This window comes from Sapajus apella, unplaced genomic scaffold, assembly GCF_009761245.1.
Source record: "Sapajus apella isolate SASKATOON/1434 unplaced genomic scaffold, GSC_monkey_1.0 scaffold2, whole genome shotgun sequence".
NCBI classification, from domain to species: Eukaryota; Metazoa; Chordata; class Mammalia; order Primates; family Cebidae; genus Sapajus; species Sapajus apella.
Window position 1 is genome coordinate 76,201,777 of NW_022436942.1, and position 13,564 is coordinate 76,215,340.

General features: G+C 45.2%; 2 protein-coding genes across 2 annotated transcripts in view; both read left to right on the forward strand.

The window, feature by feature from the left end:
* Positions 1-872: 872 nt before the first annotated feature.
* On the forward strand, positions 873-1,334 carry LOC116557133 (small integral membrane protein 26-like). The gene has a single exon (XM_032286638.1). It carries the CDS (start codon positions 911-913, stop codon positions 1,205-1,207), a length of 297 nt encoding a protein of 98 aa, XP_032142529.1. The 5' UTR covers positions 873-910; the 3' UTR covers positions 1,208-1,334.
* A 7,384-nt stretch (positions 1,335-8,718) lies between these two features.
* The window catches only part of RFC5 (replication factor C subunit 5), a 15,560-nt gene continuing 10,714 nt past the window's right edge, over positions 8,719-13,564 (forward strand). Inside the window, exons 1-4 of the mRNA XM_032241092.1 lie at positions 8,719-8,958; positions 11,145-11,209; positions 11,702-11,838; positions 13,399-13,478. Of these exons, the coding sequence (XP_032096983.1) occupies positions 8,753-8,958; positions 11,145-11,209; positions 11,702-11,838; positions 13,399-13,478 (488 nt within the window). The 5' untranslated portion in view covers positions 8,719-8,752. The remainder of the gene's footprint in view (positions 8,959-11,144; positions 11,210-11,701; positions 11,839-13,398; positions 13,479-13,564) is intronic.

Sequence of the window (13,564 nt, forward strand, 5' to 3'; positions counted from 1 at the left end):
AGCTACAATCCCGAGCTGCTAGTGATCAGCCATCTTCGATCTCTCTCCCACCAACATTTAATATACAGAGATTTTTTTTTTTTTTTTTTTGGAGACAGAGTTTTGCTCTTGTTACCCAGGCTGGAGAGCAATGGCGCGATCTCGGCTCACCGCAACCTCCGCCTCCTGAGTTCAGGCAATTCTCCTGCCTCAGCCTCCTGAGTAGATGGGATTACAGGCAAGCGCCACCATGCCCAGCTGATTTTTTGTATTTTTTAGTAGAGACGGGGTTTCACCATGTTGACCAGGATGGTCTCGATCTCTTGACCTCGTGATCCACCCGCCTCGGCCTCCCAAAGTGCTGGGATTACAGGCTTGAGCCACCGCGCCCGGCCCAGAGATTTCATATAAAATCCAAATTTCACCCAGGCACCATGGCTGACACCTGTAATCACAATGCTTTGAGAGGCTAAAGCCGGAGGATTACTTGGGCTCAGGAGTTCAAGACCAGCCTGGACAACATAGCAAGACCCCTACCTCTACCAAAAAAATGTTTTTAATTAGCAGGGTGTGACGGTGCATGCCTATAGTCCCAGCCACTCAGAAGACTGATGGGGGAGGATTGCTTGAACCCAGGAGTTCAAGGATTCAGTGAGCTAGGATTCCATCACTCCACTCAAGCCTGGACCACAGAGTGAGACTCTGTCTTTAAAATAATAAACAGGCTGAGTGAGGTGGCTCATGCCTGTAATCCTAGCACTTTGGGATTCCGAGGCAGGAGGACTGCTTGAGCCCAGGAGTTCAAGACCAGCCTGGGCAGTTGGGCATGAACCTGTCTCAAAAAAAAAAAAAAAAAAAAAAAAAAAAAAGATAAAATTCAAATTTTTGGAATTGAGAGCGTGCGAGAACTGAGTCCCTCGCCAGCGTCCCCATGCCTTGGAACCCGTTCACGGCCTGGTACCGGCGGATGTCAGTCATCTACGGGCTTGGCGCCTGGTCTCTGTTGGGCTCACTGGTTTACGTAGGCCAGAAAATGATGAAGTCGTCAGGTGATGAAGTAGACCAAAAGCATGGCTCAACAAGTGAAATGCTCAGTGAACCATCTGAAGCCCCAAAAGGATTTTATGTGGAAACAATTGTCACATATAAAGAAAATTTTGTTCCAATTACGGAAAAGATCCACAGCTATTGGAAATCATGGAATAGTGGCCGTGGAACAGAACCATAATTGGCTGCTGAATTCCAAAAATCAGGACTTGGTTTAACATTTGAATTTGATAGATGTCTTGATTCCCATTTTATGTTTGTGAAAAGTGCATGTATTTAAATTTTTTGTAAAACATAATCACTGATAATATGCACTAAATATTTTCTTGGAGGAAAAAAAAATCCAAATTTTTGGTTTTGTTTGAAAAATCAGAAGAACTGGCAACATTTGACTATTGTCCCTCGTGGCAGAATACTGGTGTGATAAACATTTGTGAGACCTTCTGCCACCCGCTTTTGGACCCCTCTCCTTTATTCATGGATGTCCCCAGTTCATAAGTCTTGGTGGGAGGCAGATGTCATTTCCCACTGTTTGAGCAATATAACCGATACTTACCAGCATGCACCAGGCTTGGCCAATTAAGCGTGTCTCCCAGGCTTATAAATGGGGTGCTAATTTTAGGAAGAATCCAGGACAGGAAAGAATTGGTGAATTATTTCTAGCCGTGGATGGTGAAAGCAAAATCCAGTTTCTAGGAACAGCGAGGGCATTAGGGGCAGCAGCATCCCATGGTTGGGAGCAGCAACAGTTTCTTCACTGGTTTGATTTGGTGGAGTAATTTTGAACATGATTTCAGTTGTATAGCCTGTCTGCCCCATTTTCCAAGCTCAGTTCTCCAGCTTCGTATAATAGTGATTCTATGGCCGGGTGCGGTGGCTCACGCCTGTAATTCCAAGCATTTTGGGAGGCTGAGCTGGGCGGATCGTCCGAGGTCAGGAGTTCAAGATGAGCGTGGCCAACATGGCAAAACGCTGTCTCTACTAAAAATACAAAAAAAATTAGCTGGGCATGGTGGCAGGTGTCTGTAATCCCAGCTACTCAGGAGGCTGAGGCAGGAGAATTGCTTGAACCTGGGAGGCGGAGGTTGCAGTGAGCCGAGATCGTGCCACTGTACTCCAGCCTGGGTGACAGAGCAAGACTCCATCTCAAAAAAAGAAACAGTGATTATATGAGTAACCAATATTTCATTATTACATTCCCCTTCTGCTTAAATCTTATATGTAAAACTTCAGCCCCCTTGAGGTACAGCATAGTTTCCGCCCACCCCTCTTCCTTTATAGATTAACTTCCAGGCTACTTAGAGACATGTGAGTTTGCAACTCCAGTCTTCTCTCTTTTTCTTTTTACAGCGAAAGCATTTTGGTACTTAGAAAGTAAAGGCCACCTAGTGCAAGAATCAGCAAAGCAATGAGAAAAAGCTTCCCAGAAGCCCCTCCTATCATTTCCTCTTACATCAAAATTGGGCAGAACTGGGTCACATGCACAACTCTTAAGCCAGTCACGAGCAAGAGGTCCAGGATGGCTGTGATTGGCTTTATTTAGCACAGTAGTTCAACTTTGGCTGAATATTATAATAACCTAAGAAGCCTCTTTAAAATGCCAATGGAGGCTGGGTGTGATGGTTCACACCTGTAGTCCCAGCACTTTGGGAGGCCGAGGTGGGCAGATCACCTGAGGTCAGGAGTTCAAGACCAGCCTGGCCAACATGGTGAAGCACCATCTCTACTAAAAATACAAAAAAATTAGCCAGACGTGGTGGCAAACACCTGTAATCCCAGCTACTCGGGAGGCTAAGGCAGGAGAATTACTGAAACCTGGGAGGTTGCAGTGAGCCAAGATCACACCATTGTACTGCAGCCTGAGCAACAGAGCGAGACTTCATCTCTAAAATAAATAAATAAATAAAATGCCAGTGGAGGGTCCCACTCCTAGAGGCTGGATTTAATTGGTCTTGCTGGACTTCTGATAATGGAATTTTTTTAAAGTTCTCCAGGTGCTTTTAGTGTCAGCCAGGGCTAAATGTCACTGATCTAGTCCAGTCCCCACCCCTGCCCATTTTACAGATGTGAATACTGAGGTCCAAAGATAAGTAACTTGCCCAAAGGGCTATTCCTTTAATTAATAGCAGAAACAGGAATAAGCAAAACCACATACACAAATGACATTTAGTAGGAAAATTTGGCTAGGTGCTATGGCTCATGCCTTTAATCCCAGCACTTTGGGAGGCCAAATCCAGAGGATCCTTTTAGGACCCGTGTTCGAGAGCAGCTCTGGCAACGCAGTGAGACTCCATCTCTACAAAAAAAAAAAAAAAATTTAATCATAATAATACTAGAACAACTTTGAGAATATACACGTGAGTACAGTTAAACAAAATTTATGGTATGAACCTGACGTGTTTTCCGAAAATAAAAATTAAAAATTAAATAAAACTTATGAGAGGCATTGTTTGGACTAAGTTCCTGCACTAGCCCTTGATAGACCAGACCAAACTAGAATGGAGATACCTATGCTAACTGTCATGCAATCAAATGGAACTTTAAAATGGGCCAGTTTTTGACCAGGTGTGGTGGCTTATGCCTATAATCCAGCACTTTGGGAGGCCGAGGCAGGTGGACCACTTGAGGTCAGGAGTTCGAGACCAGTCTGGCCAACATGGTGAAACATTGTCTCTACTAAAAATACAAAAATTAGCTGGGCAAGGTGGCAGGCTCCTGTAATCCCAGCTACTAGGGAGGCTGAGGCAAGAGAATCGCTTGAACCCAGGAGGTAGAGGCTGCAGTGAGCCGAGATCATACCGCTGCACTCCAGCCTGGATGACAAAGTGAGACTCCATCTCAGAAATAAAAAAAGGCCAATTTTTTTTAAAAAACCAGGAGATTTACAGCAACCAATCCAAAAGGGCCCAGTCAAGCCGAACAAGTGAAATAAGAATATCTCCTCTACTTTAATCTTATAAGGAAAGGAGCTTTGAAATGATCAGTGCACTTTTTGGTCTGTGTTTCTGCCTTTTTTAGTTCTTCTGCATACAAAACCCATCCCTCTGCTCAGCTCGCTGGAGTACCTTTCTATTTTATAGATCGGATGCTGCCCAATTCATGAATTGAAAATAAAAGACAATGAGATCATTAAATTCAATTTGATAAAATTTTGTTTTTAGACAGCATCCATTGCTTTTCTTAGAAAGTGAAGTCCTGGGGCCAGGCACAGTGGTTCATGCTTGTAATCCCATCATGAGCCACTTTGGGAGGTCAAGGTGGGTAGATTGCTTGAGCCCAGGTGTTCAAGACCAGCCTGGGCAGCATAGCAAAACCCTGTCTCTACAAAAATACAAAAACTAGCCAGGCATTGTGGCATGTGTCTGCAGTCCCAGCTACTAGGGAGGCTGAGGTGAGAGGACCACTTGAGCCCTGGAGGTGGAGGTTGGCAGTGAGTCGAAGTGTTGTCACTGCACTCCAGCCTGGGTGAGCCTGGATGACAGAGTGAGACCACTGTCTCAAATAGGTAAATAAATAGGAAATCAAAGTCCTGGAATGTTTGAGGACAGAGAAGCAGGATAATGTAGTGATATGGCTCTCAAACCCGAGCGCTTCAGAATCCCCTCAAGGGCTTGTTACAGCACAGACGGCTGGGCCCCACCTGTAAGGTTTAAGATTTCCTGGGTTTGAGGTGGAGGGAAGAATAATTAGGATTTCTAACAAGTTCCCAGGGGCTGCTGCTGATGCTGTTGTTCCAGCCTGGGCTATATAGAACCAGACTGTATTAGCAAGATCCAGTTCTGCCCCTTACAGGTGAGAACCTAAGCAAGTTACCTAATGTATCTACAGAATGGGGCCAGTGATAGTAACTTGGGCTTCTTGCAACAACTGAGTGGGCATAATAAATGTAAAGTGCTTAGAACAGTGTCTCGGCCATAGAAACTGCCTAATGGATATGAGCCGTTTTCATTCAGCCGTTCATCAAACAGTTATGAATTGAGTGCTTCCTTTGAGCCAGGTACTGTTTCAGGCACCAGAAGTACAGTGGTGAGTAAGTCATAGGTTCTTCTTTCAACAAGCTTACACTCCACTGGGGAGGCACACAATAGAGGACTTTGCAATGTAGTATCTAATGTCAACACAGGAGAATTCCACATTCCAAGTTAACAGAACAGCAGATGAACACAGAGTTGTATGAGAAGTTGTTCTGGTTTTGTTTGAACCTTTCAGGTCAAGGAGATGGCGGCATCGTGCTTCTAATGCAAAGGTCCTTAGAAGGATGGCTCTTACCGTGATGGTAAGGATGGCTCTTACTATCAATCAAGCCAGGTTACGGCGTAGTTCCACTAGCCAATCCTTTGGGTTTTGTTTGAGAGGACAAATCCGAAACCAGAACAGTTTGGGTGGAGACTGTTAGAAGGGAAGGGGAGAGTAGGGTGGCAATGTGTTGGATGCTGCAATTTGTTCTTTCATTTAATCCTTACAACCATCTTTGAGTAGATGTTATTGGATAAGGAGAGAAGCAACCTGCCCAAGACTCAGTGGAAAAAGTGGCACGCCACCCCAAGGGTACCACATGCTTGGCCGGAAGCAGGAACACTAAAGAGAGAACAAATCATGAACAAAAAGAGAAGGATCCAGAGTCCACATAGCCATCTTCAAAATGTTGCCCTTGCCTTGCGACTTAAATTGCTTTTCTCATGAGAAGCAAAAACATTCCAACACACCATTTTCCTGGCACGTAGGAATGCTTTGGTCAACATGCTGACTGCACCGATTCTAACAATTCTTTAGCCTTTGCAAGTCTTTTCATTTTCCTGGAACGCTTGAGGATTCAGGGACTTGCTTAGGTTTCTCTTCAAAGGCTGTGTAAAGAATTTTACAGTTGAACTGATTTGAGGCAGGTCTTCTGACTCCCAAAGCAACACTTTCTTGATGACTTTTCCTTTAGTTTCGAAGACCACTGTATTATTCCATTTTCACACTGCTATAAAGAAATACCCGAGACTGGATAATTTATAAAGAAAAGAGATTCGATTGACCTACAGTTCCACATGACTGGCAGGCCTCAGGAAACTTACGATCATGGTGGAAGGCGAAGGGGAAGCAGGGACCTTCTTCACAAGGTGGCAGGAGAGAAATGAAAGAGCGAAGTAGGAAGAGCCCCTTATCAAACCGTCAGATCTTGTGAGAACTCACTATCACAAGAACAGCATGGGGGAAATCGCCCCCATGATCCACTCACCTTCCTCCCTTGACACCTGGGGATTACAATTTGAGATGAGACACAGAGCCAAACCATATCAGCCACCTGTTAGGATTTTACCCCAGTGTAAAGCCTGCCTCTAAACAATTGGATGGTTGAAGAGGAGGGTATAGCACCATTTATTTCTTTAGTAATCTTTCATAATTTTGCTTAGTTATCGCATCAGTTGTTTTCTAAAATTGCATCACCTGTTTTTCTTTATACACCCATCACTTGTATTTTATGCCTTTTAAAAAACAGGCGAGGGCTGGGTGTGGTGGCTCACGCCAATAATCCCAGCACTTCAGGAGGCACAAGGCAGGCAGATCACCTGATCCCTGGAGTTTGAGACTGTAGTGAGCCATGATGGCACCACTGCACTCCAGCCTGGGTGACAGAGTAAGACCTTCTCTCAAAAACAAAATCCAGGAGTGTTCAAAGACCCCAGAATTTGGCAATACATGAGAAATATTTAATGTGTTTCTATGACTTTAATTCAGGGCCTCATTATTATACCTCAGCATGTGTCAGCAAATTAATTGTAAATGTGCTGTTTTTAGCCTTAGTATTTAAGAAAAACTTGTTAATCACTTATGATTCCTTTCAAGGAGATAAAAATGAATAAAACCAGCAGGACTTGGTGGCTCACATCTGTAATCCCAGCACTTTGGGAGGCTGAGGGGGGCAGATCATGAGGTCAGGAGTTCAAGACCAGCCTGACCAACATTGTGAAACCCCTGTCTCTACTAAAAATACAAAAATTAGCCGGGCATGGTGGTGCACACCTGTAATCCCAGCTACTCAGAAAGGTGAGGCAGAGTTGCTTGAACCTGGGAGGCGGAGGTTGCAGTGAGCCAATATCGTGCCATTGCACTCCAGGCCAGGTGAAAGAGTGAAATTCTGTCTCAAAAAACGAAAGAAAGAAAAAAAGAAAGAAAGAAAGAAAGAAAGAAAGAAAGAAAGAAAGAAAGGAGGGAGGGAGGGAGGGAAGGAAGGAAGGAAGGAAGGAAGGAAGGAAGGAAGAAAGAAAGAAAGAAAGAAAGAAAGAAAGAAAGAAAGAAAGAAAGAAAGAAAGGGGGAGAGAGAGAGAGAGAGAAAGAAACCAGTGTTATCTTAAAAGAAAGAAAGAAAATTTAAAAATGGCATGCTAATGATCGAAGTCCCCAGTGTTAAAGTTGACCTGGGAGAAAGCAGAGAGTAGGGGTACTGTCACATCACAAGCCCTAGGTGAACCCCCTCTTTGGGGTCCCCAGGCAGGGAATGGGGGAAGCCGTAACTGCCACCATATACTTGCCACTGTCCCTCTGCTGTGTTCCCAAAGCAGGTGACATTAATGTAATCCGATGCAAGGAGTACTGCTACCTCCTAATCAGAACACTGCTGACCCCAGTCCAGCCTCAAAAGTCCTCCAAAGATTTTTCTCTTCCTCATCACATTAAAAAAAAAAAGGACTTCAGTATCGATGCTTTGCATGCTTATTGCTGGAAAATACAGACCAGGCCAGGGACGGAGGCTCACGCCTGTAGCCCCTGCACTTTGGAAGGCTGAGGCAGGTGGATCACTTGACATCTGGAGTTTAAGGCCAGCCTGTCCAACATGGCGAATCCAATCTCTACTAAAAATACAAAAATTAGCCGGGCATGGTGGCACGTGCCTGTAGTCTTAGCTACTTGGGAGGCTGAGGCAGAGAATCGCTTGAACCTAGAGGCAGAGGTTGCAGTGACCCAAAATTATGCCAGTGCACTCCAGCCTGAGTGACAGAGTGAGATTCAAAAAAAAAAAAAGAAAGAAAATATGGACCTACAAAAAAGAAGAAAATGAAAGTGATCCAGAATCTCCTCGACTCAGAAAAGAAAAACTAAAATGTTGATTCCGATTCTCCTCAGTATCTCAGATCACAGAAACCCTGTCCTCTGTGTTCATGAACCAGAGCCTTCCAGCGACACAGATGAACCCAACTGGAAGTTTCTGTTTGTTTTTCTCTGGAGTCGTTTTCCGGAGGTTGGTTCTCTAAATTTTGTTGGGTGAGGGGCACGGATTCCGGAGATAGGTAGGTTGCAGTTATGTGTGTTTGGAGTTGTTTTCATTTCTAAATATTCACCCCACCCCCAGCTTTGAGGCCGAGAGGTATCGCGAGCCTTTTTCACAAGGGCATGTATATTCAAGATCCAGCCGTGTTACTCGGGTGCTGTTTTTTACTTAGAAAAATATACTTTTTGAGCCCCGGAAGCTTTTGTTCGTTTGAACGTTAAGTGTTTGAAGCTTAGCTATGGCAGGAATTGGCTTTGGCCGTGGGATCTTAATAGGTACTGATGACCAGGGCTGCAGGACGCCCTGCCTCTCCCGATCCCCTGCTCTGGAAGCGCCTAGGTATCTGAGAGGTCCGAGCAGGCTGGAGGGGCAGAGCTTGGAAGCAGGCTGGCGGCCGGCGCCTCCGGTAACCTAGCAACCGGCGCCATGGCAACGCTAGGGGGCGGGACCGAGGGAGGAAGTCGGAAACGGATGGCCACTTCTCGCGAGAGTTGTTTTTGCCCGCGAACTCTTGAGCGCAAGGGTCTCAGGGTCAGGTCGCGGCTGGTCGCTGTGCAGGCGCTTGGGTTACGCAACGATCTCAGCGGATCTGGTCGCCTTCGTCTCCCCGCCATGGAGACCGCAGCGCTCAAGCAGCAGGAGCCGCCCGCAGCGGCCAAGATCAGGAACCTGCCCTGGTAGGAAGAGGCCGAGCGGCCGCGGTGGGCAGAGGGGGCCGAGCGGCCGCGGTGGGCAGAGGGGGCCGGGCGGCCGCGCGGGGAGGCGGTGGCCGGGGGTGGGCAGGTGACCGGACCCCAGCCCAATCTTGGCCCGCCGCTCCCGGGCCTGCAGTTGGGGCCGAGCCGCAGAGGTTTCCCCCGATGTACCCCAGGTCCCCAGACTCGTCCGTTCTGTTTAGGACTTTTGCCAGCTCTCACCCTTTCACCCCCAGCTCCATTTGCCGAAGAAAAAAGCGGTTTTCGCACCTGGTGACAACACAGGGATTCGATCCCGCGTTCTCTGACACCTGCGTTGGCTGGCCTCCATGCCAAAATGTCCTCTTCTCACTCTTCAAAACCTGCGATGCGACTATTGGTCACATTTTAAACTAGTAATAACGCTCCCTGGTCAACTTTTATTGAATGGCGTATTGCTAGATTAGCAGACGCCCTGTTAAATGTTCGATCCTTACAAAGACCCGAGGAGGTAGGCATCGCTTCAAATTTTACGTAGGAGGAAACTGTATCTTAGAAAGGTTAAATGACTTGCCTATGGCCCAAGGCTAAAAAATAGGCTTGGAGGTGAATCTAGGAAGTCTGAATTCAGACCTTGTACTGTTAACTAGCCTACTTCAACTGCTATGTCTTAGCAGTGCTCTAAAGACTTTGATGCAATTTGGCTTGGTTTCGAAAAGCTCCAAGTTGTCATTGTCTAGTAGCTAGTTCAATTTGTTTTTATTGTGGTTTTTTAAAAAAATCCCATAAGATTGACAGTTGTAACTATTTTATGTATTTTTGTATTTATTTTTTTAGAGACAGGGTCTTGCTCTGTTGCCCAGGCTGGAGAGCAGTAGTGTGATCACAGCTCAGTGTAACCTCAAACATTGGGGTTCAAGCCATTCTCCTGCCTCAGCCTCCAAAGCACTGGGACTTTTAGAGGCGAGCTACCAAGCCCAGCATGTAACCATTTTAAAGTGTACAATTCAGTGGCATTAAGTACATTCAGAATGCAGTGTACTGTTGTGGAGTCCTCCCACTATCTAGTTCCAAAATTTCATCATCCCAAATGCAAATCCTGTACCCTTGACAGTCACTCCCCATTCTCCCCTTCCTCTAGCCCCCGGCAACCACTAATCTTTCTGTCTCTATGGATTTGCCTATTCTGGACATTTATGTAAGTGGAATCCTACATGATATGGCCTTTTGTGTCTGGTTTCTTTCACTCAGCATCACGTTTTCAAGGTTCATGCATGTTGCTGTTTGTATCAGTACTGCATTTCTTGTTATGGCTGAATCATAGTCCATTGTATGGACAGAAGACATTTTATCTATCCATTCTTCTGTTGAAGGCTATTTGGATATGAGTGCAGTTTCAAATGCACTTTGAAATAGTAGGTGCCCATCAGGTTGCGATTATAGGCAAACAGCTGGAAAGATGAGATTAGAACAGTTTTCAACCTCAGCTATTGACATTTTGGGCCAAGATACTCTGGGTGGGTCTGGGAGAGCTGTCCTGTGCACTGTGGCATGTTTAACATTCCTAGAGACTATCACTAAGTGCCTGGGACCCTCTGCCCACGTATGACAATTAAATATGTCTCCAGATATCACTAGATGTTCCTGGGAGGCCAAAATCATCCCGGTTGAGAACCACTGGTCTGTGTTCAAACTTAAAGTGCATTTTCTTCCTGTTTAAATTAGGATATGAAAGGATTCTTTCTCTTTCTTTTTTGAGACAGGGTCTCACTCACTGTTGTCTAGGATGGAGTGCAGTGGTGTGATTTCAGTTCACTGCAACCTCTGCCTCCCAGGTTCAAGCGATTCTCCCACCTCAGCCTGCTGAGTAGCTGGGACTATAGGGACATGCCACCATAACTGGCTAATTTTTGTATTTTTTCGTATTTTTCTATTGAATGGCATATTATTAGGTTAGCAGATGCCCCGTTAGATGTTTAATCCTTACAAAGACCCTAGGAGGTAGCTGTAGAGACAGGGTTTTGCCGTGTTGGCCAGGCTGGTCTTGAACTCCTGACCTCAAATGATCCACCCGCTTCAGCCTCCCAGAGTGTTGAGATTACAGGCGAGGCATCTTGCCCAGCCAGGGATTCTTTTGCATATAAAATATTGCATTTATATGTCATAATATATGCTAAATTGTATTTCAGGGTTGAGAAATACCGGCCACAGACCCTGAATGATCTCATTTCTCATCAGGACATTCTGAGTACCAGTAAGTATCCATGTGTCCATTGCTCTTGTCCTGGCTGAAGGACCTGTATAAATTTCTTGGTGATGTTGTCTCTCCTAAGTAATAACTTCAGAGAATCTGATTGAGTTTTATAGAATGTGGCTTTAAGATTGTTCATTCATTTTCTTCAGGTAGCTACAGTCTAGCGGGTAAGTCATAAACATGAGCATAAAATTGCAACACAGTAAAGTAAAAATAGCATGACAGAGAATCATTTAAGTTCAAAGACATCACCAGCACCCAGAAAAGTGCCTGTAACACAGTAGGCACTCAGTAAATACTTGACTGGCTGCATTATTGAGTGAATTCCAATTGCACCAGGAATACAGAGACAAGGCCCCTACGTCAAGTTGTATCTGCCTCTGATTTGGACATTGAATTGGGTTGAAGAGCTTTCAGCCCAGCTCAGGGACCTGGGGTGAATGAGGCAGCTCCCAAACACTGATGGTGCCTTCCTTTCTTCCCGACCCTCAGTTCAGAAATTTATCAGTGAAGACCGACTGCCACATTTGCTTCTCTATGGCCCCCCAGGGACGGGCAAGACATCCACGATCCTAGCCTGTGCAAAGCAGCTATATAAAGACAAAGAATTTGGCTCCATGGTCTTGGAGGTAAATAAGATTGTTCTTACTCTACAAATAACTTAGGACTGCAGTCTCTTAGTTTCAGTTCTGCTGGTTTTATTTTACTTTAAAAGTAAGTTTCCCTACAGGCAGTTAGGAAATAAATAAATTTGAAATAAGATATTTTAATTCACTTTTTTCTGTAATGGCCATTTTGGTCTGGATTCGCTTTGGTCAGCTACAGGGCAGTTGTAGGGCTAGGCACCTTTTTCTTTGCTGTTGCCAACTTCTACTCAAACCCTGCTTATGGTTACTTGGTTGCTGCCTGTCCACCATGGCCCCTTCAGATCAATTCTCCACGTTTCTCCACCCTATTCTTGCCCGGAAGGCTGAGCTCTACCAACTAGAAGCTCACTTGCCCTCTGGCTCCTGGTTGGGATTGGCCAATAGGGGCCCTGGCAGGGGTAGCGAAGGAAGTGAGTGATGCCTAGACCTTCTCTGGGGGCTGACACCGCCGGCAGCGTGGCCCGCCTGGAGGGTGCATCTCACAGGTGGTACCTTTCCGGTAGCCCTCTCCAATTGCCTATAGCCACTCCCTTCACTCACCCTTTCAGGCCCAAAGGCGACAGGGATTGCAAAACCCCGTGATTTTCCTATATCGCACCTTTAAAAAGATCTCCTGGGCCAGGTGTAGTAGCTCACACCTGTAATCCCAACACTTTGGGAGGCTGAGGCGGGCGGATTGCCTGAGGTCAGGAATTCAAGACCACCTTGACCAATATGGTGAAACCCCATCTCTAATTTTAAAAAATATAAAAAATTAGCCAGGCGACTTTGGGAGGCCGAAGTGGGTGGATCACCTGAGGTCAGGAGTTCAAGACCAGCCTGGCCATCATGGTGAAACCCCATCTTAATATTAAAAAATTTTTTTAAATTTTTTTAAGAAAAAAAAATTAGCCAGGCGAGGTAGCAGACATCTGTAATCCCAGCTACTCAGGAAGCTGAGGAAGGAGAATTGCTGGAACCTGGGAGGTGAGAGTTGCAGTGAGCCGAGATTGCGCCATTGCATTCCATCCTGGGTAACAAGAGTGAAACTCCGTCTCAAAAAAAAAAATAGATCTCCTTAATTCTCTGCAAATTGCTGCATTTGAGTATGCCATCTGTATATTGCTGAGACCTTGACTAATATACTCAGATTCAAAAATCTGAGTATTGTCTATTGCAGGAAAAAAATGTTTAACTTACTTTTTAGACGAGGGTATCAGAACTTTGCTGCTACTAATGTCCTTATTTCGGTTTATTAAGAACTTGGGAACCTTGGGATTGTGGTGGTTAAATTGGGATCATTCTGCTCATACCAGAGGTGCTGTTCAGTGTAACCATACCAGTTAATTATTTCTCCAATTTATGTAAGAGTCCTTGTCCTCAAAGGTTGGGGATAATATAGCCCTCTGCCTTTCGGAATGTAAGGTAATGAGTTAGTGAGTTTTGTTAGACATAGAGAGCTAGTCTGCTGAGCTGGACTAATGAAGAGACACACTGAAACCCAGAACTCGTAGATAGCACAGCAACATGCTTCGTGTTTTGACTTTTGTCTTCTGCATTTAGCTGAATGCTTCCGATGACCGAGGAATAGACATCGTTCGAGGACCAATCCTGAGCTTTGCTAGCACAAGGACAATATTTAAGTAAGAATTATTTACATCATTTCTCTCCCTTGATCTTGATTAGTAAGATGATATGGTTTAATTTTTTTTTTTTTTTTTTTTTTGGA